The sequence below is a fragment of the Acinonyx jubatus genome, chromosome C1, assembly GCF_027475565.1.
Source record: "Acinonyx jubatus isolate Ajub_Pintada_27869175 chromosome C1, VMU_Ajub_asm_v1.0, whole genome shotgun sequence".
NCBI lineage: Eukaryota > Metazoa > Chordata > Mammalia > Carnivora > Felidae > Acinonyx > Acinonyx jubatus.
This window is the reverse complement of record NC_069381.1, coordinates 2145907-2169054: the sequence shown is the minus strand read 5'-3', so window position 1 is coordinate 2169054 and position 23148 is coordinate 2145907. Positions and strand designations below refer to the sequence as shown.

The 23148-nt window shown below is 62.9% G+C and overlaps 2 protein-coding genes across 4 annotated transcripts; both read right to left on the bottom strand.

Annotated features, from left to right (window-relative positions):
• Positions 1-1034: 1034 nt before the first annotated feature.
• SMIM1 (small integral membrane protein 1 (Vel blood group)) lies at positions 1035-4831 on the bottom strand. 3 transcript variants are annotated; one of them, XM_053206040.1, is made up of 5 exons: positions 3894-4831; positions 3541-3675; positions 3278-3415; positions 1984-2103; positions 1035-1808 (listed from the first exon to the last, which is right to left on the bottom strand). In XM_053206040.1, the coding sequence occupies exons 4-5, from the start codon at positions 2091-2093 to the stop codon at positions 1682-1684; spliced, it is 237 nt and encodes a 78-aa protein (XP_053062015.1). In that variant the 5' UTR covers positions 2094-2103; positions 3278-3415; positions 3541-3675; positions 3894-4831; the 3' UTR covers positions 1035-1681. The 3 variants fall into 3 exon arrangements, with proteins under 3 accessions (XP_053062015.1, XP_026916436.1, XP_026916434.1); XM_027060635.2 differs by lacking the exon at positions 3278-3415 and having other exon boundaries at positions 1984-2129; XM_027060633.2 differs by lacking the exon at positions 3278-3415.
• A 146-nt stretch (positions 4832-4977) lies between these two features.
• On the bottom strand, positions 4978-19055 carry CCDC27 (coiled-coil domain containing 27). Its single transcript, XM_027060629.2, has 12 exons — positions 18451-19055; positions 17914-18046; positions 16608-16703; positions 15907-16061; positions 13004-13165; positions 12014-12109; positions 11385-11700; positions 11116-11246; positions 9156-9233; positions 8656-8868; positions 6715-6819; positions 4978-5217 (listed from the first exon to the last, which is right to left on the bottom strand). The coding sequence occupies exons 1-12, from the start codon at positions 18994-18996 to the stop codon at positions 5092-5094; spliced, it is 2157 nt and encodes a 718-aa protein (XP_026916430.1). The 5' UTR covers positions 18997-19055; the 3' UTR covers positions 4978-5091.
• Positions 19056-23148: the final 4093 nt, after the last annotated feature.

The window sequence follows — 23148 nt, the reverse complement described above, 5'->3', positions numbered from 1 at the left end:
GGCCAGAACGGCCGTAGAGCGAGCAGCCGTGGGCCTCCTTTCCGTCCAGCACCCCAGCCCGGCTCCCGGCAGCGGCTACACCCAGCCTCGGGGAGGCCCAGCCCCTGCACCTCAGGAGCAGAGTGCCAACCTCCTGGAGTCCACGGAGGCCATGCAGCCCAACTGAGCCCCACCCACCCAGTGCCCACCCTGTGGTGGCTCCAGCTGGGGCACCAAAGTTGGGCTGGACAGACGTGGGCCTGCAGTGTGGAAGCCCAAACAGGGCTGGGAGGTGGGGTCTTTTGGAGACAGGTGCTGAGGCCCAGAGGTGGGGGGCTGGCTGGACCAGACCCTCTGCCGCTGTCCCCTAACCAGCTCTCCTTGCCCCCAGCCCGCAGCCGATCGCTACTGAAGCATCGCTGCTTGGAGACCCCCGCCCAGGACAGACCCCACCAGGTGCTCCGCTTTCCTGGTGGACAGGGCCTGGCTGGGATCACCTGGGTGCAGCCCTGCCCGACGGGCAGGCCGGTCTTTGCGGGGGGGTGGGGGGGGGTCTCTGCCCTTCCCCTCCAGCTCAGCCTCAGACACACGGGCTTGCCACGTGGCCTTCAACCTCAAACCCCACAAGGACAGTGTCTGTCCTTCATCTCCAGCCCTCAGTCCTTGGGGAAGAAGCACTCTCCTAACTTTGTGTTTCTGCCACAAAGGGTCTGCGGGGCCAGAGATGTGAGCTTGCAGCAAGTAGGTGGGGGTGAGCACAGGCCCAGGAGGGCAGGTCTCGGGAATCCGCTGGGCAGGCAGGAGCAGCCTGAGCCTAGAGAGTCGGTTGGGCGAGGCAGGAAGACGTCCCGCCACCTGCCAGCCCTCAGGCCGACCCCCAGGGGCTCGCTTCCCACCAGAGGGCGCAGCCGACACACACGGAGTCCCAGAGCCAAGTGGGAGGAAGGAAGAAGGGCCCTTCCCAGAAGCCTCCCACTGTTGTCCGAGGGCCTCCAGCTGGCCTCACGTGGGCAGGCGCCTGGGGGGCCCCCCGTGGGAGAGGCCCTCACCCAACCTTCATGCAACAGACTTTTAATGACTGCATCGGTGCACAGGTTCCCATCCGCCCTGGGCATGGCGGGGGCAGCAGCCTTCCTGCTGGCTCCAAGCCCCGGAGCAACTATGCCCACCCCACCGCAGACAACACTTGAGGGTGGCTCCCGCTCCCCACCCTGCCCAGGATCGACTTCCAGGATGGGGTCTCAGCCCAGGGAGGGGGGGGGGGGGCAGAGGGACATACACAGCCCCGCCTCCCCCAGAGCCATGCTTACAAAACAAGAGGGCCCAGAGGCCCACCCAGGCACCCCCAGCCCCATACAGCGCCCGCTCAGGGAGGACCCAGAGGGTGTGTCCCGTGGTCCCAGCTCAGACTGGGCCGAGTCTCCCGGCCACGTGTGCCCCTGGCTGGCTGCCTGTGCGAGGCATGTGTATATGTCATCGAGGACCTGTGTTCCTGTTCCTCTGCGTGCCCCTGGATGGCCGGTGACTGCTTGCTGCACAGTGGGGTCTGGGGGGGGGGCGGTGAGTCTATGGACGTGGAGGAAACCTGGTGTATACGAGGATCCGTGTACATGAGGGTCTGTGCATGCAAAAGGGATTCTGGTGTACAAGGGTGTCTGCCCGGGCCCGCGTCCCCGGGCACATGCGTGCATGCTGGGAAGCCTTATTTGCACTTGTGCACGTAGTAGCCGGTGATGTAGCCCAGGATGAAGACGGCCCAGAAGAGGGCCACTCCGCCCAGCACCTTCAGGGCGATGCCCAGCTTGCCTGAGCACAGCTTCCGGGAGATCCTGGAGAGGGAACCGCCAGCACGTGAGCCCGAGTGGGCTGCGGGGCTGCGGGGGCTGGGCGAGGGGGGGGAAGGGGGGGCAGTGGGCCCCGAAGGAGAAGGGCCTGGCACTCTGCTGACACGCGGCAGGCGGAGGGCGTGACCCAGCGGGCGGGGCTCCTCCCCCCAGCCCTCACCTCGCCCAGCTTGAGGCCTCCTCCGTGCTGGACACGGCAGCCACGTGGACTTCGTCCCGGCTGCTGTCATCCCACCTGCTGTACTGGACGCCACCCTGCTGGGTCTGCATGCTGCCCGGGCTACGGCCAGAGGAGCAGGGGAGGGGCTGAGGGGATGGGGAAGGGGGCTGAGGGGGCGGGGCGCAGGCTGAGGGGGGAGGGGCGGGCTCCTTTACAGGAACCTTCTCACCTGGCTCAGCAGGTGAACCGACGCCAAGTGGTCAAGCCACTTGCCAGGGTCACATGGGAGCCGGCAAAGCGGGAATCCAACCCAGGGAGGCTGCAAATCCGCCAAACCCTACCCTCAGGAATGTGAGAGGCTGCCTCCACCCAGGCCAGGCCCTCGCGGGGGCCTCCGGGACAGCTGCTGGGCCCTGGAGACTGGACGCGGCGGGTCCTTGGCCAGATAACTGCTGCCCCCCTCCCCGTTCCCGACAGATCAGGCCCCAGAGCTTCCCCGGAGGCGGGGAAGGACAGGGACGGGGCGGCGGCTGGTACAGGCTGGCTGGCTGGCCAGGGCAGGCTGGTGGCCCTGTCCTGTGTCCTCTGGCCTGCTCGACTTGCAGCCCCTCCCCCGACACCGCCTGGGGGAGAAGCTGGGGCCTGTGGGGGGGGGGGGGAGTCCAGGCGCCTCTCTTCCCGGGACCCCCTCCCACGGACACTTGGGGAGGGGCTTAAAGGCACAGCGGGCCCCTGAACGGCCTCTTGCCCACCCAGTCACTGCTGAAACCCAGCAGTTCTTAAACTCCTGAGGTGCCTCCCGGGTCCCAGGCCAGTGGGAGGAAGGGAGGGAGCCCATCTCGGAGCCTCAAGGCCTGCCTCTCAGGAGGGAGCCACCTGCTTGGTGGCAGCCACTCGGGTCAGTGGCCGTTCTCAGGCCCAAGGGAGGCCAAGCGCGCACTGAGTGTGGGTTCCACTTTCCCGGGTGGGTCTGGGAAAGGGGCTACTGGGCCGACTCTGTTAGCTGTCTACCTAAGGTCCACCTCCTTCCACCTGGGGGCACAATCCTTAGCCGGTTCCAGGCAGCAAGGTGCTGCCCTAAATGACAGCCGGAGGCTAATTCAAGCTTAATACCTTGGCCGCTGGGCGTAGCAGGAGATGCAGGGTTTTTGCTCTCAAGAGAGAAATAGCAGCGGCTTCTTTCTGGCCACCCTGCATTGATGGCCGGAGCTGCAGCAGCCATTTTGCTACCGGATATCCACGCAGCGCCAGCCCTGACAGGGTGGGGGTCTCCAAATCCACACCCATTACCCACCTGTGGGCTTCTTTGTGTGAGAAGACTCAACCCACACCTGTTCAAGCCTGGGACAAGGAGTTCCCGTTGTGTGCACCAGAAAGCATTCCCAACTGATGGAGACTGTGGCTTTCAAGCTGCCCTGACTGGACAAAGCCCCTAGAAGCCAGTGAAGTGCCCAGAGCTGGGCTCCTGAGGGCCTCAAGCTGGGGGCCCTCGCGGGTACCACCGCATACCTTAGACCCCTTCGCTCCCAAAGCACCCCCGAGGAGCCCACAACTTACAAAGGGAGAGTCCTGGCGAGGAAACCCAGACTCAGGCGCCCAGGAAGGTGGTCAGGTGGTCAGAGTCGTGGCCAGTAGATCTCACTTCCTCCCAGGCCACAGGTCAAGGTCCGAGGTGCGGCCGATGCCTCCAACCTGAAAAACAGGGGGAAAAAACCCACAGAAAATAAAGTGTAAAGGACCGGCTCTGCGAGGAGCCGGGGAGGGAAAGGAGGAGCCCTGGGGTGTCCCGGGGCGGCCAGCAGGAACCAGATGGCCCTTTCCGGCTCGTGGCCGTCCCTCCACGGGTTGGGCCGGGGCGGGGCCGGGAGAGGGGGTCGCTTGGCCGGACCAGACCCTCCCCCGCCTCCTACCCCGCGATTCCGCTCTCCCGGGCGACGCTCACAGGCCAGGGGGGCCGCGGCCAGTTCCACCTCCGCGGTCCGCCCGCACCAGGAAGCTGCGTCCCGATGCGTGTCCCACGGGCCCCTCGGCCCCCGGGCCTACGAGCAGCGCAGACGTGTAGCCGGCCGGGAGGAGCGGGGCCTGGGGCGGAGTCAGGGGCGGGGCCAGGGGCGAAGCGAGCCGGGAAGCCGAGCCCAGGCCGCAGGTGCTCCCGGGGGCGCCGCCGGAGGGCGTGCAAGCTGCAGGGAAGGAAGGCAGTAGGTGCCGCGGGGGCGAGAGGGCCCGCAGGGGAGAGGAGACCGCGGAAAAGAGAAGCGTGTGAGGGAGGGCGTAGCAGGGGCGAGGGCACGCTGGGAAAGGGCGTTGCGAGGGTCAGGAGCTGTCAGGCGCGAGGGGCGGCTGGGGAGAGAGGCCGAAGGAGTCGCTGGGCCCTGGGGGGTCCCGGGCGTGAGCGCGGGGGTCCTCCACCAAGACCGCGCAGGGACGGGCTCGGGCGCAGAAGCGGGGCCCGGAGCCTCCGGACGCGCCTGGGTCTGATCCGAGAGTTGAGGCGGCCTGCAGAGGTGGGGTGGGGGGGCGCTGCGGAGCTCCCCGCTGCGTCCCTCCAGTTCGCGCCCTAGGCGAGGCGGGTCTGGCTGCGCGCACAGGTGCGGGCGGAGAGCACAGCCGCGCCTGATGGGTTCCTTCATTCAGCGCGTTTATGTGCCCGAAGCCTGCGGTGCGCAGGACGCAGACAGAGGTGCCTGGCCGGCCGCCTGGAGCTGTCCCTCCCGCAGAGTGATGGAAAGGAACAGCAGCAGGAAAAACGGCCTCCATCCACCCTCTTCCAAAGGGGTCGCCCCAGCCAGGGAAGCCCCCATTTCGGAGGTGGCCCCCGTGGGCCCAACTGAAGGAGCCGATAGGCACCCAGGCTCAGGCCTTCAAAGCCCGGGGCCTCTGGAGGGGGCCCTTGCTCCGTGTGGGGGTCTCCCCAGGAAGGAGCCAGGGATGCAGATCGGGGCTGCGGATGGAACCCGAGCCCCCACGAGTCCCGGAGGGAAAGAGAAGCTGAGCCCATGGCCAAGGACAGGGTTTAATTCTAAAGCGAGAAGACCGGGCCACACACGATGGCCCCGCGAGCTGGGGCCCAGCGTCTGGGGGGGCGGGGGGCGCGTGGGCAGGCGGGCTCTACTTGGAGGCCAGCTTCTTGGACTTGCTCTGGGAGGAAGGGGCCTCCGCCTGGTGCAGGGGAGGCATCCTGATGCCTTTCTGTTGCAGCTGATTGTAGTAGTCGGCTGGCTCAGAGATGATCCTCTGGGGAGGAGCACAGGCCGTGGCTGCGGGGGCGCCGCTGCTCCACCACCACCCCCCCACCAAGGGCAGCCGGCAGCAGGGCCTGCACGGAGCTCCGAGCACTGACACCGGCTCTCCAGGGGGAGAAGCTGTGGTCTTGCAGCGTTTGGGAACTTCTGCGCAGAAGACGCTCCCACCGCTGCTGGTCAGGCCCCCGGAGATGAAGCCCACAGAACTCGGAGTGGGGAAGAGAGCCCCTCCCCCCACGGCCTCGGGCTGCGGTCGCTCTCCCCTGAAGCAGCACTAGGTCCCCTGCGAATCTCCAGCAGCCCCCGACCGAGAGACCTCAGAGGCCACGGAGCCTGTCCCTCCAGGCCCTTCCGTCCTGCCCCCTCCCTCACCTCTCCTGCTTCACCACCAGTCACTGTTTTGTGTCCTTTTTGTCCAACACTGGCAGGGGAAAGGATTCTTCCCTGACTACTGGGTGGTACCGAGGACCCTTCCCTCCCTCTCTCTCCCTCTCCTCCCCCTTTTCTTCTCTGCCCCTTCCCTCTCCCTCTCCCCAGGCAATGGTAGCCAGGCTGCAGAGACCTCCTCCCAGGTCCTCATGCAGGGCCCCCCTCCCCTGAGACCTTTGCCACCCTACGGGATCGCCACTGGCCGCAGCTCCACCCCCACGGCGCAGAGGAAAGAAATCAGGTCTCAGGGAAACGCGGGGCGCTGGAAGGGGGCAGGCACTGGTGGCAAGCGCCCTGCCGTGGGAGGCTTGCGGCATGGGGACCGAAGCAGCCCCTGTGAGCAGCACACGGGGCCGTACAGAGCACATTTGGGTCAGGGGCTCGGCTCCCAGGGCCCTTTCCCCACCACGCCCCGAGGCAGACGTGCTGTCTCCCACGTGCAGAGGGAAACTCCGTGGCTCTGAACTCAAGTGACCCGGCCACAGCTTCTCAGCCGAGGACCACAGGGGTGGTGACTGACCCCTGCCGGCCTCAAAGTCTGCACCATGTTCCCTGCACCACCGTGCCCCTGTGAGGCCTCTGTTTGGGGTCAGCAAGATGACCGCGCGGGCCAAGGCCAGGGAGGGGTCTGTGCCAGGGTCCTGCCTGAACAGATGACTATCCCAGCTGAGGCCACGCCAAGGTGCTGAGAAGCATCCCTGAAGAGGCTGGGTGGGCCAGGGTCCCTGCTGCGGGGGAACCTCCAGGACTCCAGCAGCTCGGCCCCCCGCCCCTGTGCATCCCCCGCGGACTTGCTGCTGGGGGTCACCGAAGGCCGAGAGCGGCTAGCCTCGCCAGCTGTACAACATCGCCACCCTTTCGGGGGGTCCGGTCCCCCTCTGCCTGAGCAGAGAGTAAGTAAGCATGATCCCCGGGTGACGGCAAACAGTGACACAGAACCAGAATGGGGGTCCGTGGCATCCATGCTGGCTTCTCCCCTCCGCCTCTGGCTGCAGATTAGTCAGCTCCCGCCCAGAGACGCGGCCTCGGGGACAAGGAGGCAACCCAGCGCCAAATGTACCTGCAAGGCCTCCAGAATGTCATTGTCAGAGATCTCAGTGGCCAAGGACTTGATCCCGGGGGTGCTGAAGGTGGCCTGGATGATGTTGTTTCTTAGTCTTTCGAGCTGTGAGCAAAGGAAAGGAGCGGGGGAGTCACCACCCCGGCTTGAAGCTTTTCAGAAGGTAGACGTGCCCTCGCTTTTCACAGCCGCAGAAACCGGAAGAGGTCGGAGAGGCCGGCTGGTCTGCCCGGGAGCTACAAGGGGCCGGGTCCAAACCCAGGCCCAGGGGGTCCTGACACCAAGGCTTTAAGACTTTCTACTGCTTTTTTTTCCTTTTTAATTGAAAAAGAAATGGTTTTAAAAGGCCAGGGGGGAGGGGTACCAGAGCTCTGAACAACCCCCCACCGGGCCACCCCCTTCCCCTAGGGAACTGGCGCAGCCCCCTCCCGACCCCAGGGCACCCTGCGAGCCTGTCAGCCCCTCCCTGTTCGCATTGGAGGGGGCACTTGGGGGTCCCTCCCTCCTTGCCTCGTGCTGCTGGCGGTAACTAGCCGCTGACAGGGCATTAACCGGGTGTTGACGAGGACAGGGCTCAGGCTGTCTGGTCTCGCTGCCATCGGCCTGGCTGTGCACGTGCAGGGCCCCAGCCCGCCTCCTCCCGCCTGTACCCCACAAGCCCTCAGACAGGGCCCCCCGAGTTCTGGCGGCGGCACGCTAGCAGCTCCTCGGCCCCCGCGTCCGGAAGCCCCGACAGAGCAGGAGGGCCAAGGGGGAACCAGCCTGAAGAGGCTGCAGGAGGGTCCACTTTGGCTCCGGGACAGAGGGGATGTTAGGAGCCCCGGGACCTTGGGCGGGGGGCAGGGGGGGGCTTGCTGTGTGTTTTCCAGTGTGGACCGATGCCAGCTCGGTGTTGGCATCGCACTGGTGTGGGGGTCTCGCCCTCTCTACTGGAGGTGGCCATCAGCTGGGGGTGTCCGGCCACAGTGCCCCACGCCCGGGCTGTCTCAGGCATCACTGGCAGGTCCTGGCACCCCTTCCTGCCAACCCCAGGCCTAGGCTCACCCTCTCAGCACAGCGCTCCAGGCCCTACTAGACAGACTTGAGACCCCAGCACCCAGCACCCCGCTAACGCTCCAGCTGGGTGGGACACCACTTGATGAAAGATAGCTGGTGCGGGGGCGGGGAGGGGCTCGGTGATGCCCTTAGAGCCGCCCAGCAGGAGGTTGGCCCCCCACGGGGAGTTGGGCGCACCTGGGTGGCCACAGGCACTCTGGGTGGGCAAGAGAGAGGACCTTTCCCTTTGCCGCTTTTCGGATTCTAAATCAAGTCAGCTCTTCCGCCGGTTTCCTTTTCCGCCTGGTGGGGGGGGGTCCCTCAGAGCAGAGGGCACCTCGGCCTCCCTCTGTGCCTCTGCTCACGTCCCGTCCCATGTAGGGGCTCCGATATGGGATCCTGTTCTTCAAATCCCAGCACCACCCCTGCGCAGCCCTGGGGGCTCAGACCCATTACTTAACCTCCCCTGCTGTGGGTGCCTTTGCGTACACAGTGAGGACGCTGAGAATACCTGCTTGTAGCTTTGTGCGCGAGGTTAGAAGACTTCAGCGAGCTGCTTAGACCAGTGTCGGACCCATGGCAAGCACCCCGTAGCTTGCAAGGAGATGGTGGCGTTACTAGCATACCCCCTGACCGCAGAGCCCCCCTTCCTGGCCGGCCAAGCCCTGGTGCCCACTCCCAGCACAAGCCAAGGCAGCGACTCCATCCACGAAGAGGGCGAGGCTGCCCCCCCCTCGGGGCCGAAGTGTGCAAGGCCCCTCACACCTCTGCTGTCTCCACCACCATTTCCGGAGCGCAGCTCTGCGCCAGGGGGGCCGGGATACGAGGGGGGAAGAGCCTGAGCCCCTGCTCACTCCCTGAGCTCCCCAGGCCGGAGCGCCCTGGCTCTGCACGCGCGGGGCCTACCCGGGACTGCGCGCTCTCCAGGGCCACGCGGGCCTGCAGCTCCGCCTGCTGGATCATCTCGTTCCTGCTCCCCATCTCCTCCTGCAGCCACTTCTGTCTCTGCAGCTGGCCCTCCTTCTGGCTCACCTGGTCCTGCAGCTGGCTGACCTTGGCCTCCAGCTCCGAGATGATGTGTTCCTGCTTGGTGAGTCTGCTCTGCAGCTCCGCCACTTGCTGCGGGGGCGGGGGGGGGGAGGGAGGACGGGGGAATAGGGTCGCCCGTGTTCCCTGCCCCTTTGTCCCCCCAAGACGGCCGGCGTCACCGAGTTCAAGCCCCATGTGGAGCCAGCAGTGGCGAGGAGCCTCTGTTCCAGCCACTGCTGATGGGGGTGCCGCCTGACGGAGGGGGGCCCCCGACTGACTGCGAAGGGGGTTCGCGGCTCATGTCCCCCACGCTGCGTCAGGACTTACAGCAAAAACAGCAAGATCTGGCTGACCATTTAACCACGCCTGGCGGTCACCTGGCGGAGGAGAAAGTTGTCCTTCTCCATGAGGCCCATCATCTCTTCGTGTTTCTTGTCTTCCCTGAGGTTGGAGAACTGGAAGGCAGAAGGGGGGTTGGCTCAGGGAACGGGAGGACGGGCGGGACACCGGTGTCCACCCGTCTGCCCGAGCCTCAGTGCCACAGAAGCCGCAGGACCCCTGCCAAGGGCAGGGAGAAGGACGGGGGGCCTGTGAACACCCAGGGAGCTGGGCATAGCCAAGGAGGATGGGTGCTGAGCCAGCGGCGGGGAAAGCTGACGAGCCCAGCTCCCTCCCGGAGTCCCCCAGGCTCAGGAGTTGGAGGTGCGGCTGCTTCTGGGTGTAGAGGCTCGTGTGGGGTGGGGGTCGGTGGTGACTATCTCAGGCACGGAGTGGCAGACCGGTCCCCAACCTTGAGCGGCGAGGAGCCTGCCCCTTGTCCGCCTGGCGGGAGGCTGGGGGCCGGGGTTTGGCAGAGGGGCTCCGGCGGGGGAGGTGCCAGGCTCAGTGTGGGGGTGGCGGCCCCAGGCTCCAGATGTGGGCTCCCCCCCACCCCCTGGGACTCCCGCAACACCAGCAGCTGGGCCTTCACATCACAGGCAAGAAACCCTCCCAGGTGCCAGATTCCGGGGCAATCTGAGCAAATTAAGAGGAAAGCCCTAACGAGACGACCTTGAACGCTGGGCTGACGGGGGCCCGTGTGCCCTTGTGCGTGAAGCACAAAATGAGCACCGCGTGGCCACTCCGCTCGGCCCTGACGCCGGAGCAAAGCTCTCTCGCGAACGACAGAGACCAAGGCGGAGGGACACAGGACACCTGCAGGAGAGAGAGGGATGTTGCAGCAATTAAGCCCGGCAGCCAGGAGTGTTGCGCGAGGTCAGACCGGCCACGGATCTTGAGGTAAAAGAAGATACGAGGACGTTCGGAGAACAAGGTGGATGGGGAAGCGTCAGTGTGACAAAGGCAGGAGGGAGGAGGCTGCGGAGAAAGTGCGGAGAACGTGGAAAGCACGGCAGACGGACCAGGAGACGGGAAGAGGAGGGGGAACCAGGTCTAGGGACGCCAGGAGGACGGAAGGTTCGAGAGACAAGAGGAGGAAACGAAAAACCGAGATAAACGTGAGCTTCCAGAACCACAGGACACGCGTTCCTGGTTGGTCCCGGAGAGCCCAGGACGGTGAACGGGCCGCGATGGCACAAGTCCGCCAGCTTTCAGGGCACCGGGGACCAGGACGCACCACAGCCACCCGGCCTGGGCCCGGGTGAGCGAGAGGCGGGGACACACTGACGGAAGGCGCTGTCCTGGCCACACTCTGCCGCCAAGTAGAAGCAGGCCGTTCGCGGAGTGCGGTGTCCCCCCAGTTTATACCTACTCGTTTTTTTATCAAAAGATCGCTGCAGGATGTGCTCCCATGAAGACGCGGGAGTAGGTCAGAAGAGAGAGTGGACCTTAATCCTCATTCCGGAGGCCGTGTTTCAGCCCCAGGCGGGCGTGTGCTGCTGACAACGTGCCCCCACCCCCACCCCCCTGGGGCTCCTGGGTGGGGGACACCGGCGGGAGGTGGACCTCCCTGCGTTGGGGACCCCAGGCAGAGGAGGAAGGAGGAAGCAATAGATAATGTGATGATGCAGAAAGTTCCAGAATGGGCGTTGGAAGCATGCCGTCCGGGAACCTGCAGAGTGATTCCTAAGGAAGAGTTGAGAGCAGTCGCCGCAGGGGAGGGGCGCGTGAGGGGGAGGAGGGTGGACACACCTACTGGGGCGACGAGCCTGTGGGACTCCTTGATTCTTTACGCTGTGAGTGTGAAAAACTTCGAGAAAACACGGTGCTCAGCTAGGGGCGGGTGGACGCGGGGCGGGGGGTCCTGGGAAGTGGCCCGGAGCCGAGCGGCCCGGGTGGACGGTGTGGGGCTGCCCGGGCTCCCGGCTCCCAGTGCCAGGGTGACAGGGGCACGGCCACCTTGTTGGACATGGCGCGTAGCTGGTCCTCCCGCTCCCGAAGCTCCCTCTGCAGGGCCTCGCTCTCCGTGTGCACCTGCCGCAGCCGGGACTCCTGGAAACCCACTCGGCGTTGTAAGGACGTGATGGCACCTGAGTGAGCGCCGCGGAGGAGAGGAGCGAGAGCAGGGGCCTGAGAAGCCGGGCTGAGGGTGGCGGCCTCCCGCCCCGCGGGCCTCGGTCCCTTGCCCCCCCCCCCCCTCCCCAGGCTCCCGGGCCCCGGGGCCGCACCTGTCGCGAGCGAGTATCTGGTCCTGGTCACCTGCAGCTCGTCCTGGAGCTCCCAGATCACCTGCTCGTACTCCTCCAGCTGGGCCACCAGCTCCCGCTCGAAGGCCTCTTCCAGGGAGCTCGAACTTCTCTTAGACTGAGCCTCGGCCCCCTGCACCTCCTCCTCCTCCAGCTGCTCCACCTCCACCTCAACCCCCTCCTCGGGCGCGGCCTCCCCGCTGCCCGTTCTGCCCTCTGCTTCTCCGGCCTCATCTTCTTGGCCGCCATCCACTTCCAGGTCCTTGCCCCTGTGGGTCGCGGAACACTCGTCCTGCGGCTGGGACACGGAAGGCACGCCGGGCAGGAGTGCACTGGGCGTGGGGCCGTGGCCCCCCAACCCGGGGCAGGGTCAGCCTCGTCCACTCGGAGATCCTGGCACCCCCCGGGGCAGGGGGGCTGGAGTCCCACCACCCTGCACCTGTTCCCCCCAGGTGTGTCTGAGGGCCTACGACTGGGGAAAGGCCAGCAGGTGAGAGCTACGGGTGGGACACCGTGGCCTGGGCCCCGCTCGGCTGCCCTGCAGATGTGGCCCGGGGTCAGGCCTCCCCCCGCACTCCCCCCCCCCACCCCGTTTCCCAACAGGCCCGCACCTGCTTTCTGTGCTGCAACTCCTCCTCGTCTCTGAAGAAGGTTCTCAGGATGCTCAGCTTCCCCAAGGGCTTTGGTGCAGACTCTGAGGGCTGCTCCTGTAAGACGCCTGTGTGAGCCTCGGCTCCCCCGGGGGGTGAGACCTGTCCTACTGGAAGGGGACAGCAGCCTCTCCATGTTGCAGGGGAGGGAGGGGAGCCAGTGTCCTCCTGCCGAGGTTGCTGTGTTGCTGAGAAGGGGGGCGGTGGCCTGCACGTGAGCAGGCCCATGTTTCCTGTGGCTCACAGCTCTCTAAGCGCCCCCGGGGGGGCTGGGGAGCAGGGAAGGCAGGCTGACACCCCCAGGCCCCCGGAGATTCCTGCTGCCCCTGCCTGCTGGCACCGTGCCATCGGCGTCTGGTCCAGCTCTCTCTGGTGGCATCTCGGGGGTCCCCACCCCTGCCTCATGTGTGCCCCCAGCATAATGCTGGGCTGTATCCTCAGGGATGAAAGAAATCAAGTTTTAGAAAGACCAGGCGACTGCTTCCCCGGGCCCTACCGGCACCTGCCTGGTTCAGCCCTCTGTCCAGACCTGGGAAGGGGCAGCACCGCCCCGCCCCCCCCCCCCTGCTTTATAGGCAAGGACACTGAATGTCCTGCAGGCAGAACAGACCTGGCTCAACTGAGCCGCCACGCCCACCGGGTCCATGTCTCAGCCCCGGACGCCACCTTCAGGGCGCCTTCCATCCTTCAGGATCTCGGAGGATCCAGCCCTCATCTTACGGGAAGGAAGCGGAGTCCAGACAGACACACGGCCCGCCCCAGGGACCAAGCAAGCGGGCAGCAAAGCACAGGGGTCTGTTTCTACGCGGAGCCCCTGCCCCCACCAGGACGTGGCAGGCTTCCGGGACGACGGGGCACTTGCGGGGGGGCCCAAGGGCTACCCGGAGCTTTGGACCCTTGGCGGCAGAGCTCGTGGCTCAGGCCCCCTGCTCACCCCGTGCCCTGACATACCAATATCTCTTGGCTTTTGCTTTGGAGGAGGAATTTCAGCTGCTTCTTCAAGGCCTCCCTCTCCTCCTGGAGGGCCGAGACCTCCTCGTCTTTCTTCCGAAGCAGGGCCTCCAGCTGGGACAGGCGCTGCACCTCCTCCCCCAGCGTGCGCAGGCAGTGATCCTGCACAGAAGCGCAGGTGGCCCTCATGTGCTGCTCGAGCCCCTCCCGGGCCCACCCTCTCGGGGCGCCTGCAGACCGGCAGCTCTGAGCCCAGGAAGGGCAGGCCTGCCGTTCAGGCACCCTGAAATCCCAGCCACCCCTGCCTAAGGGCAGGTCCCAAATCCTTGCCTGGGGGGGTGGGCTCCTGGTACCTGCCCTTCAGGCCTGGCCCCAGCCAGCCACCCACCCCCGCCCCGGGGCCTTGCCAGAGAGCCCCGCCCTCTGCCCCTCCACCTTCTGTGCTCAAGATCTCGGTGCCCCCAGTTCCTCAGAGTCGGAGACACGATACAGATGATTTTGGACAAACGGAAACCGGAGGACTTGCCACCAGATCTGAGCTGAGGCCGGAGGGAGGTGGTCCAGGCACAGGTGCCGGAGGAAAAGGAGGCAGCTAGGAAGCCCTTCAGATGTTTGGGATTTAAGTGCCAGGCTTCCACGGGGCCCACGAGTCAAAGAAGCAGATGCACCAAAGAGGTTAGAAGTTTGAAACGGAACAATGATCAACATCAAGACATATGGAGATTTGTAGGGTGAGGCCGAGGCCACGGAGGGCACGGATTCCGAGCCCCACGCGCACCGACTGGGGCCCGCAGGGAACCAACGGGCTAGCCATCCACCTCAGGGCTTCAGAGAAGAGCTGAGGCTGTGGCAGAGGAGAGGGTGCACGAAGATCTGGGAGGGTGGGGAGGGGAGAGGGGGCGGAGCCAGCAGCATGGCGGGGGGGGAGGGGCGGAGCCAGCAGCATGGCGGGAGGGCGGAGCCAACAGGAGGGAGAAGCCAGCAGCATGGGGGAGGGGCGGAGCCAGCAGCATGGCGGGGGGAGGAGCCAGAAGGAGGGCGGAGCCAGCAGCATGGGGGGAGGGGCGGAGCCAGCAGCGTGGCGGGAGGGCGGAGACAGCAGGAGGGCGGGGGCGGAGGGCGAGGGCGGGGGCGGGGGCGGAGGGCGAGGGCGGGGGCGGGGGGCGGGGGGATCTGAAGGAATGTGGAACTGCTTATGACGTTAAAATGACTTTGCCAAAATCGCACCTCTTTCCTCTGCCGTAGTGATCGAGACCCACGCATGTGTCCCAAACTGGACAGCGGTGGCTGGAAAGGGGATGTTCGGTGCGACTGGGGGCTTGTGGCTGCAGGTGGCTCTCTGGCCTCCCTCCAGTGATGAAGCATCACCTCAGCCAGTTCAGACCAGGCAGAGATGAGGGAAAGACAGCCCTAAGGACACCTTCCGAGCTCCTGGAGGCAGCCAAGCCTGCAGCCCTTCCCCAGGCCCGTTCACAACCGCCTTTGGTAATACCCCTTCCCGCTGTTTGCATAAGAACACCATGTTGCAAAGGACATTCTTTTACACAGATCTGTGTGGCTCTAGCTAATTAGAGCCTCAGGCTTTCCCCAAAGTGGTCCCAGGATATCAACACTTTCAAAGTTGTGAAACCTATCAGAAAATGTCCAGGCAGAGTTTCGGGAATCAAAGGTAACACGAAGACCCATGGACCCACACCCTCAGGGTTTTGTGTGCCCACCAGCTACTCAACATTTTGTGTGCTCATTTCCATGACGGCCATGAAAGCTTCACCAGCTTTAAGACAACTACAGAAGCAGGTTCTAAGAAAAGACTATTAACGTTGATAAACACCTAGCAGGACAGATGGAGAAAAAGAGGGCAGGAGTTAGCACCATCAGGAATGGAAAAGAGGCATGCTTTCTCTCTGCAGAAATTAGAGGGGTAATAAAACACCATCCTGTACAGGACTAGGCCAATAAATTTGAAAATTTACATGAAACAGACACATTCCTAAAAAAAACAAAAAACAAAAACAAACTTCCCCAAACTGAAACAAGAGGGAGAAGGAACTCTGAATATCTTTCAAGGAAGTGACTTCATTATTTGTAGAACCTTCTCTCTGAGGACTCTGCAGGAGTCCTCAGTGATGAATTCTTCACCAATCTCGTGTAGACCCTTCCAGAGGATAGAGAACGGAAGGGAGAAAATGTCTCCCAACTTTTCGATGGTTTTTAAAACAAAACTTTTTAAGTTGATTATTTTGAGAAAGAGAGAGAATCCCAAGCAGGCTCGGCATTGTCAGCATGGAGCCCGATGCGGGGTTCAAACCCATGAACCGTGAGATCATGCTCTGAGCCGAGATCCAGAGTCGGGCACTTAACCGACTGAGCCACCCGGGCACCGCTTGGTGGTTTGTTTCGAGGCCAGATTTACTCTGACACCAAAAGCAAACAAAAGAATAACTAGACAGGTAAATTACGGGCCGTTCTCTGTCACAAACAAGGATGCAGAGAATCAAATCCCAACAAATCAACTCGTAGGTAGATCTTTGCACACCGAGCTGGTTGTTAATCTTTAAGAATACATCCTCCCATGTGGAAATATCGGGTCAAAGGCATGTGAATGGTTGAGGTCATGACTCGTGGGGCGAGCTGCATGCCAGGGGGCGGGACCCGCGCCAGCTTAACCTGCCGCCCACTGGGGTGAAGGCGCACGGGGGCTGCAGGGTTTGGAAATGTCTGATTCACGGAACCGGAAGAGGGAGCTGGGGGTCAGCTTCGACCGCTCTGGGGACCTGCCTGAACAGCTGACCGGATCCCGGGACGAGAGCCCCCCGGGTGGCCACGGCCCTCCTCTCCAACGGGATGCGGAGCTGGGGCATGCGGCTCAGGGTCTGTGCCCAGGGCTCCACACACGGCCGTACCTTCTCATGGATGACGGAGATGTACCAGGGCATGCGCTTTCTCAGCTGGCTGTGTGCTAGGACTGGGCTGCTGGGGACCGGGCTTACCATCCGGGATTCGCTTGTCCTCAAGTAGTTGAACTCACAGGCGCTCTTACTAAAGGGAAGGAGGCGCCCTGTCGAGAAGCGGGGGGCAGTCAGACTAGTCCCATGCTGAGCGGCCCCGGGGGCTTCCATGATCGTGTCCCTCCCCAGAAACCCTTCACTGCCCGGCGGGCTCACCACACCCCTACTTGTGACCACCCTCGTCCGTCCTTCCCCACCTGCCCATGTGTGTGTTGAAGAAAGGGAGGGAAATGGTGAAAGCAGCCCTTCGAGATTCCCGGGGCCTGGGGGCCAGGACAGCAGGGGTCATGCTGATGCGGTGCACCAGGTGGCCCAGACATTTGTGAGGGGTTTCCTCGCGTTCAGACAAAGGAGACCTCTGCGTGCAGAGATCGTCTTTGGATAAAGGAAAGAAAGTATATTGGTGTGTGGGAACAGTGTGTTCTACTCAAGGAGGGACACACCCTGTGTCAGAGACACAGAGCCAGGCAGGTGGTCCCCACGGGGCAGGATCAGGGAGGCCTGGGGGGAGCAGGGGCCAGAGGCAGGTGTAGGCAGAGGCCTCGGGGCTGGCGTGATGAGGAGAGGACCCCGGTGGCAGCCGGCCCTGCCCTCACCGTCCACCTGCTGGCTGGAGAACAGGTCCTGGGTCGCCTTCCAGGAATCGAGTGCCACGCGCAACTCCTCGGATAACTCGGCTGAGATGGCTGAACCTGCGGGGGGTTCAAGACGCCAGCTGATGGCCGCTAAGGCTACACCTTCCACGACCTCCAGGGCAGGGGCCATGCTTCCATTTCTTTGTAAACCTCAGGTGGGATTAAAGGTGCTGTGTCAGGGGACCTGCGGGAACCCTGGGACTGAACGGAGACACGGTTCCGTCCTCCTGCCCGCGTTGGTGTGCCGGCCCAGAGCAGCAGGTGCAGCTGAGTCTCTCCAAATGGAGGCACCCCTCCCCGGAAGGACCCCGCATCTCCTGTAAAAAAGGCTCAGCTTCATGGTATCTGAGAAGCCCCTCTATCCCGAAGGGCAGACCCAGCTGCCCCTGAGCTGTCACGGTTCGCGCCACGAGCAGCATGCCGGACGCAGTGTGGTCTCCCAGCCGTCCCGGCCAGCCCAGCCCACAAGTCCTGGATCGGGAGCACAGGCTGCTGAGGTTCCAGGCCTGACAAAGGGGAGCTGGTGGGGGCCCCCACCTCGGACACGAACAAGGCTCTTGTCCTGGCCACAGCACTAAGCTTCCATTGCCCTGTCCCTACGAACAACGTCATGTGTGGGCACGTGGGCCCAGTGCAGGCTGGGACCTGAGGGGTATGGGGTGCTGCCTGGCCTGGCCAGTGCCCCTTGGTGACCACGGAGTGCCCGGCTGCCCTCTCAAAGCCTCCGGTTCTCCCGGGTCAGACGGGGCGCAGCACCACCAGGCGGCTGTCGGGCTCCACACAGGGTTTGTTCCTGTCTTTGGCCTTATGACCCCTTTTTGGCAGCTTCCAGAATTTTCAACATTCTCCCCCCTCCCCCAAGCGTATTGAGTCGGCTGAAGGAGACGAGGGAAAAGAAGGAGGCTTTACTTTCCCTCCCTCCTCCCACCCCTCCCCCTCCCACCCCTCCCCCTCCCACCCTTTCCTCCTCCCTCCCTTCCCTCCTCCCACCCCCCTCCTCCCACCCCTCCCTCCTCCCACCCCTCCCCCTCCCATCCCTCCGGCCTCTGCCTCTGCTGCTGGTTCCAGCTGGGGCTCCTGCCCACACAGCGAGTTTCAGCAGCAGCAGCAACCGCAGCGAGTTTCAGCAGCAGCAGCAACCGCAGCCACCGCGCACAGCCACCGCGGGCCACCGCTCTGGTTGACATGTGCCAGCAGGGAAGGCCGCCCGACTCCATGGGGGAAGGAGGCGGTTTCACGCGGGAGCCCCCTGGTCGGTGGCTCTCACCGTAAGGACACATGGACGTGGCCCTGGTGCTGAACCGAGGGCAGTCAGGCCTTGTGAGGAACACCTTTCTCAGCTCCTCCAGTTCAGCCGTGAAGCTGGTGTCCTCGGTGCTGGCGTCTTGCTTGCGTCCGTCCTGGCGGAGTGAGGACAACGAGACACTGAGAGAGGAGACCCTTGAAGCCGCCTGCCCTTCTCCCCGAGCACCACGAGCTTCAGGACAGCGTGTACACCGGCTGGAGACACTGCGGCATCCGCCTGGGGAGTCCTTGGGGACCCTGGGTTGGCTCTCTGGTCTCCTGGAGCCTGAGGTACATTCAGGGACCTGCCGGCTGTGCTTCCCCCCCCCCCCCATCCTCTCCTCTCCCCGTTGGCTCCTCCTGGAGACCCCTCTGAGGAAGGCTCAAGGCGGATGGTGCCTCCTCGCTCACGGGCTCTGCACCCCCCAGAATCTGCCCTTCTGGGGCCATCACCGGAGCGTATCAGGAGGCCTTCGGTCGAGGGGCAGAAGCAGGCCGTCCGCCCGCCGGGACCCCGTACCATCTTCCCGTAGAAGCGGCTGAGGGCCCGAGCCGACTTGCTGAGGCCGCGCCACCCGCAGCTGCCGTGGCCGGCCACGCTCTGCAGGAGCAGCACGCCCTTCTCCAGCGGGTTGGGCTCCAGGCTGCGCTTCTTGGGGGGGAGGGCTCCGGCCCGCAGCATCCTCAGGGCAGGTGCAGAGACCGAGGTCGGGCAGCGGAAGGACGCCGTGGACGGTCGGCCTCTGCGGGAGCCAGGCTCACCGGTACGCCTGCTCAGGCCCGGGCGGGACCAGCTCCGGAAGCCCCGCGTCCTGTGGGATCCGGGGAGCGTGTGTGGCATCACTGACGTCTCCATAGAAACAGGCCGTGCCATTTGGCCTGATTTTCTGTGATTCGTCTTAACTTCCTGCCCGCGAGGGGACCCAGAAGCTGTTCCCAGGAGAGGCGGCCGAGGCCCCGGCGGCCCGGTCCCTTCTTGTCTCTGTCCTCGCCCCCCATCAGTGCTCTGTCTTACCTGAAGTTGGACCCCGCTGCCGTGGCTCCGATATGGAAATTTAAGAAGCATTTCGTTTCTTGTATAATTTTTTTTTTAAGTTTATTTTGAGAGCACTCACGTGCGCACCAGCAGGGTAGGTGGGGAGGGGCAGAGAGAGAGAGAGAGAGAGAGAGAGAGAGAGAGAGAGAATCCCAAGCAGGCTCTGCACTGTCAGCACAGAGCCCAACACACGGCTCGAACTCACCAACTGTGAGATCATGACCTGAGCCGAAGTCGGACGCTTCACCGACTGAGCCACCCAGGCGCCCCTCTCCCCTGAATTTTTGTGACAGACTCTTAATTTACACTCACTCCCTCTAAATTCATCCCCGCCCGTGCAAGCCTGCTCCCTCACCGCACCGCTTGTCTGAGAGCGGGGCTCCGTTAGCACAGCCTACAGCAAGGAGCGTGCGAGGCACCCCCAGGTCACACCGCGAGTGCCACCCTGTGTTCCCTGCAGGCGTCAGTCCAGGCGCGGGTCCCGTACTCACGTACACCGCGCACACCCACACGCGCACAGATCCGCGTACACACATTCACGCACGAAACCCCGTCTGGTTTGGGTGGGAACCCACATTCTCCTATGACTGGTCCCTGGGAAGCCACGTCCCCTCTCTGGGCCGGTTTTCTCATCTGTACAATGGGGGTAAAGATAATCCCCAGCTCACAGAGCCGGCGTGAGGATTCAATCGGGAAAAGTAGATAAAGAGCTGAGGTTAACTCCCTTCGTCCTCAGTGCTGCCACCTGTTTGCCGTCCTAGAGGGACCGGGCCCAGCTGGGTAGTTGGGAAGGAGGACAAAACAGGGGCCTAATGAATCACATGTGGCACTGACCTCCGCTTTCACTGCTGTTCACCGTCAGCAGTTTGGACGCCAAGGAGCTCAGAAGCAAATTAGTTCTAACTTTGCCTTTCTGTCTGTCTTTTTGGCATTTGGGCTTTTCACTTATTCTCACTTACTGAGTGTCTGCCAGGCGCCAGACGCTGCCCTGGGCCCCAAGGGCACCACGGAGTCCGTGGGACAGCCCGTGGCACGCCGTGGCAGCGGCCAGCCGGGCCCCAGGGGCTGAGCACAGCACAGCTTTTCTGGACCCTGCTGCCTGCCTCGCTGGGCACCACTGGCCACGTTGCAGAAAAATTCCTCCGACCCTCGTCAGGACGGAAAGGAAGACTTTATTCAAGGAGTAGAGCAGGCGAGAGAGATTGAACTCAACTCTGAATGCGGCAGGTGAGCGGGGCCCCCAGCCCAGGAGCAGCCTGAGGGGGTCGTGGATGGACCTTGCTAAGCGGGGCAGCAAGAGTGGGGGCTCCTCTCCGGGGGCAGGCCGAGGGCTCACGCACAGGGAGGGGAAGAAGAGGGGTGTGGTTGGATGACAAGGGGCCAGGGACTCTGAAAACTGGCCTTGCAGGACTCTTGCTAAAACTGACTTGGCCAAACATGGATGGGGGAGGCCAGGATGGGGGCCTCGGGAGCGAGAAGAGGGCTCAGAGGGGCCCCGTTAAAGTTGGGTCGAGGACAGAGTCTCTGTCTGTTGGTCAGGGACCCAGGCTGACGAGGCTCCACCTCCGTGACCAGCGTCGGAGGCAGGAGGTGGGAGCCCCGAGGGCCCCTGGTTAGCAGTGCTTTGGCCTGGAAGTGTGGCCACGTTCCCCCCCCCCCCCGCCCCGCCCAAGCACACCACCTGGTGCACTGCATTGCAATGGGGGGGGGACACACACAGCGACCGTTACCCCCCAAAAAGGTCTGTTGAAGTCCTAACCCCCAGAATCTCAGGATGTGGCCTGATTTGGAAATAGGGTCTTTACAGAGGTCATGAGGGTGGGTTCTGAGCCATCTGACTGGGGTCCTTATAAAAAGGGGAAACAGGGGCACCTGGGTGGCTCAGTCGGTTGGGCGTCGAACTTCGGCTCAGGTCATGATCTCACAGTTCATGGGTTCGAGCCCCGTGTTGGGCTCTGTGCTGACAGCTCAGAGCCTGGGGCCAGCTTCAGATTCTGTGTCTCCCTCTCTCTCAGCCCCTCCTCTGCTTGTGCTCTGTCTCTCTCTCAAAAACAAATATAAAAAATTAAAAACAAAAAGGCAGAGAAGATGTCTGCCCACCCACGTTCACAGCAGCATTAGTGACAGTTGCCAAAAGGCAGGAGCAACCCAAATGCCCATCAACGGATGAATGGAGAAACACAATAGAGAAGATCCACAGAATGGAATCTCACTCAGCCCTGAGAAGGCAGGACATCCTGATGGCTGCCACAGCACAGATGGCCCCCGGGGACATTATGCTTCGTGAAAGAAGCCAGGCACAAAAGGACAAACCCTGTGTGATGCCACATGCACGCAGCACACAGAGAAGTCAGACTCCTCGAGACCGAAGGTGGGAGGGGGAATGGCAGTTAGCGTTTAGGGCGGAGAGTTTCAGTCTCAGTCTGCAAGACGGAAAGTGTCCTGGGGATGGACGGTGATGACGGCGGCACCACAGGGGGAATGTTGTGCCCTAATGCCACGGAGCGGTACGTTTGAAGCGGTCAATTTTGTGCTATTTATATTTTGCCCCAATTTTATTTAACAAATAACTTTTTAAAAGGTGTGGAAGAGGGGCACCTGGGCGTCCGACTATCGGTTCGGCTCAGGTCACGATCTCAGGGTTTGTGAGTTCCGGCCCTGCATCGGGCTCCGTGCTGCCCCTCCCCTGCTCGCTCTCTCCGTCTCTCTCTCTCAACAATAAATAAACTTGGACAAAAGCTTATTAAAAGGTGTGGAAGAGTCCTTTTCTTCTCCTCTAACCATCCCTGACCATTCCCTCCTTCTCCAGCAGATGGAGAGGCGACAGGATGAGAAGGGGTTGGGAAAGACCCAGAAGAATTCTCGGGGTGGTCACGGGCCGAATGCAAGCCCACGTGCCCTGAGGTCCTAAGGTACCTGTTGGAGGCAATCTGAGTACGCTGTACCGCCCGGCTCCCTGCGTGGTTTGAGCATCTCCTGCGAGCCTGACGTGCTTCCGGGCCCTGGGATGGAAAGACGGCAGCCCAATCCTGGCTCTCCCGTTTCTCATGCTCCAGCAGAGGAAACAACAAAAACCGAGGCGCAGACGCATAGGAGCATTTCGGCTCGTGGTAAGGGCTCCGATGGAGATGCGCGGGGGTCGAGGGAGCCGGTAATGGCAGGTGCTGTGGGCGGGTTGGAGAAGGTGGGCTGTTCCCCGTGACGCCGGGGCCCAGACGCTGGGGAGTCCACCACGGGGAAATCGGGAGGAACAGCATTGCCAGCAGAGACCAACTCATCAGCTGGACGTGGGAGTGACCTTGGCTTGTTCAAAGAGCAGCGGAGGCCAGATTCTTGGGGCCTGGACTCCTCTTGCTGGGGAGTGCCTATGTGGAAGGTGTAAGAGCTTTGGGGATGCAGCCAGAATCCCCAAGGGTGACTTTCACTGTACCGGTTTCCTGGGGCCGCCATGACAGCACCGTAGGCTGGGCGCACACAGCACGGGGTTGTTCTCCCGCACCTCTGAGGTCCAAGATCAAGGCGTCAACAGACCTGGCTCCTTCTAAGGACCGGGAGGGAGACTCTGTTCCCAGCCTCTTCCTTAGCTAGCCTCTGGGGATCCGTGGCTGTAGAAGCACCTTCCCCACCTCTGCTTCATCTTTGCGTGGCGTTGTCCCTGTGTGCCTGTGTCCAAATTTCCCCTTTTTATAAGCACACCGGCCATCTTGGAAGAGGGGGCCCCCCTATTCCAGTATACCTCGTCTTAACCAAATACATCCGCACTGGCCCTGTTTCTTAAGAAGGTGACGTTCACAGGACCTCAGCATGCGAATTTGGGGGAGACACAATTCACCACCCATTAGAACTGCCTTCGGTCGAGCAGTAGTGATTTCAGGGAGTTCTCCAGACCTGATTCCCCGGCCTCAGGAAGGTGCCTGGTACATAGCAGGTGCCTGACAAATGTCTGGCTGAATGAAGTACCGTTTCTGGCTTCAAGGACTTTGAAGAAAAATGCAGTAAAAGCGGAGGACATTCCAGCTTATTTTAAACTTCAATTCAGGAAATATTTACAGCCAGGAAAAATGTCGGGCTTGTTTCAGGGGCTGGGGACAGCGCAGTGAGGTCTCTGGTCCTGTGGAGCTTATACTTTATCCTGAGACACTCGGTCTTCACCTTTACTGTTACTCAGATATGACCCAGGAG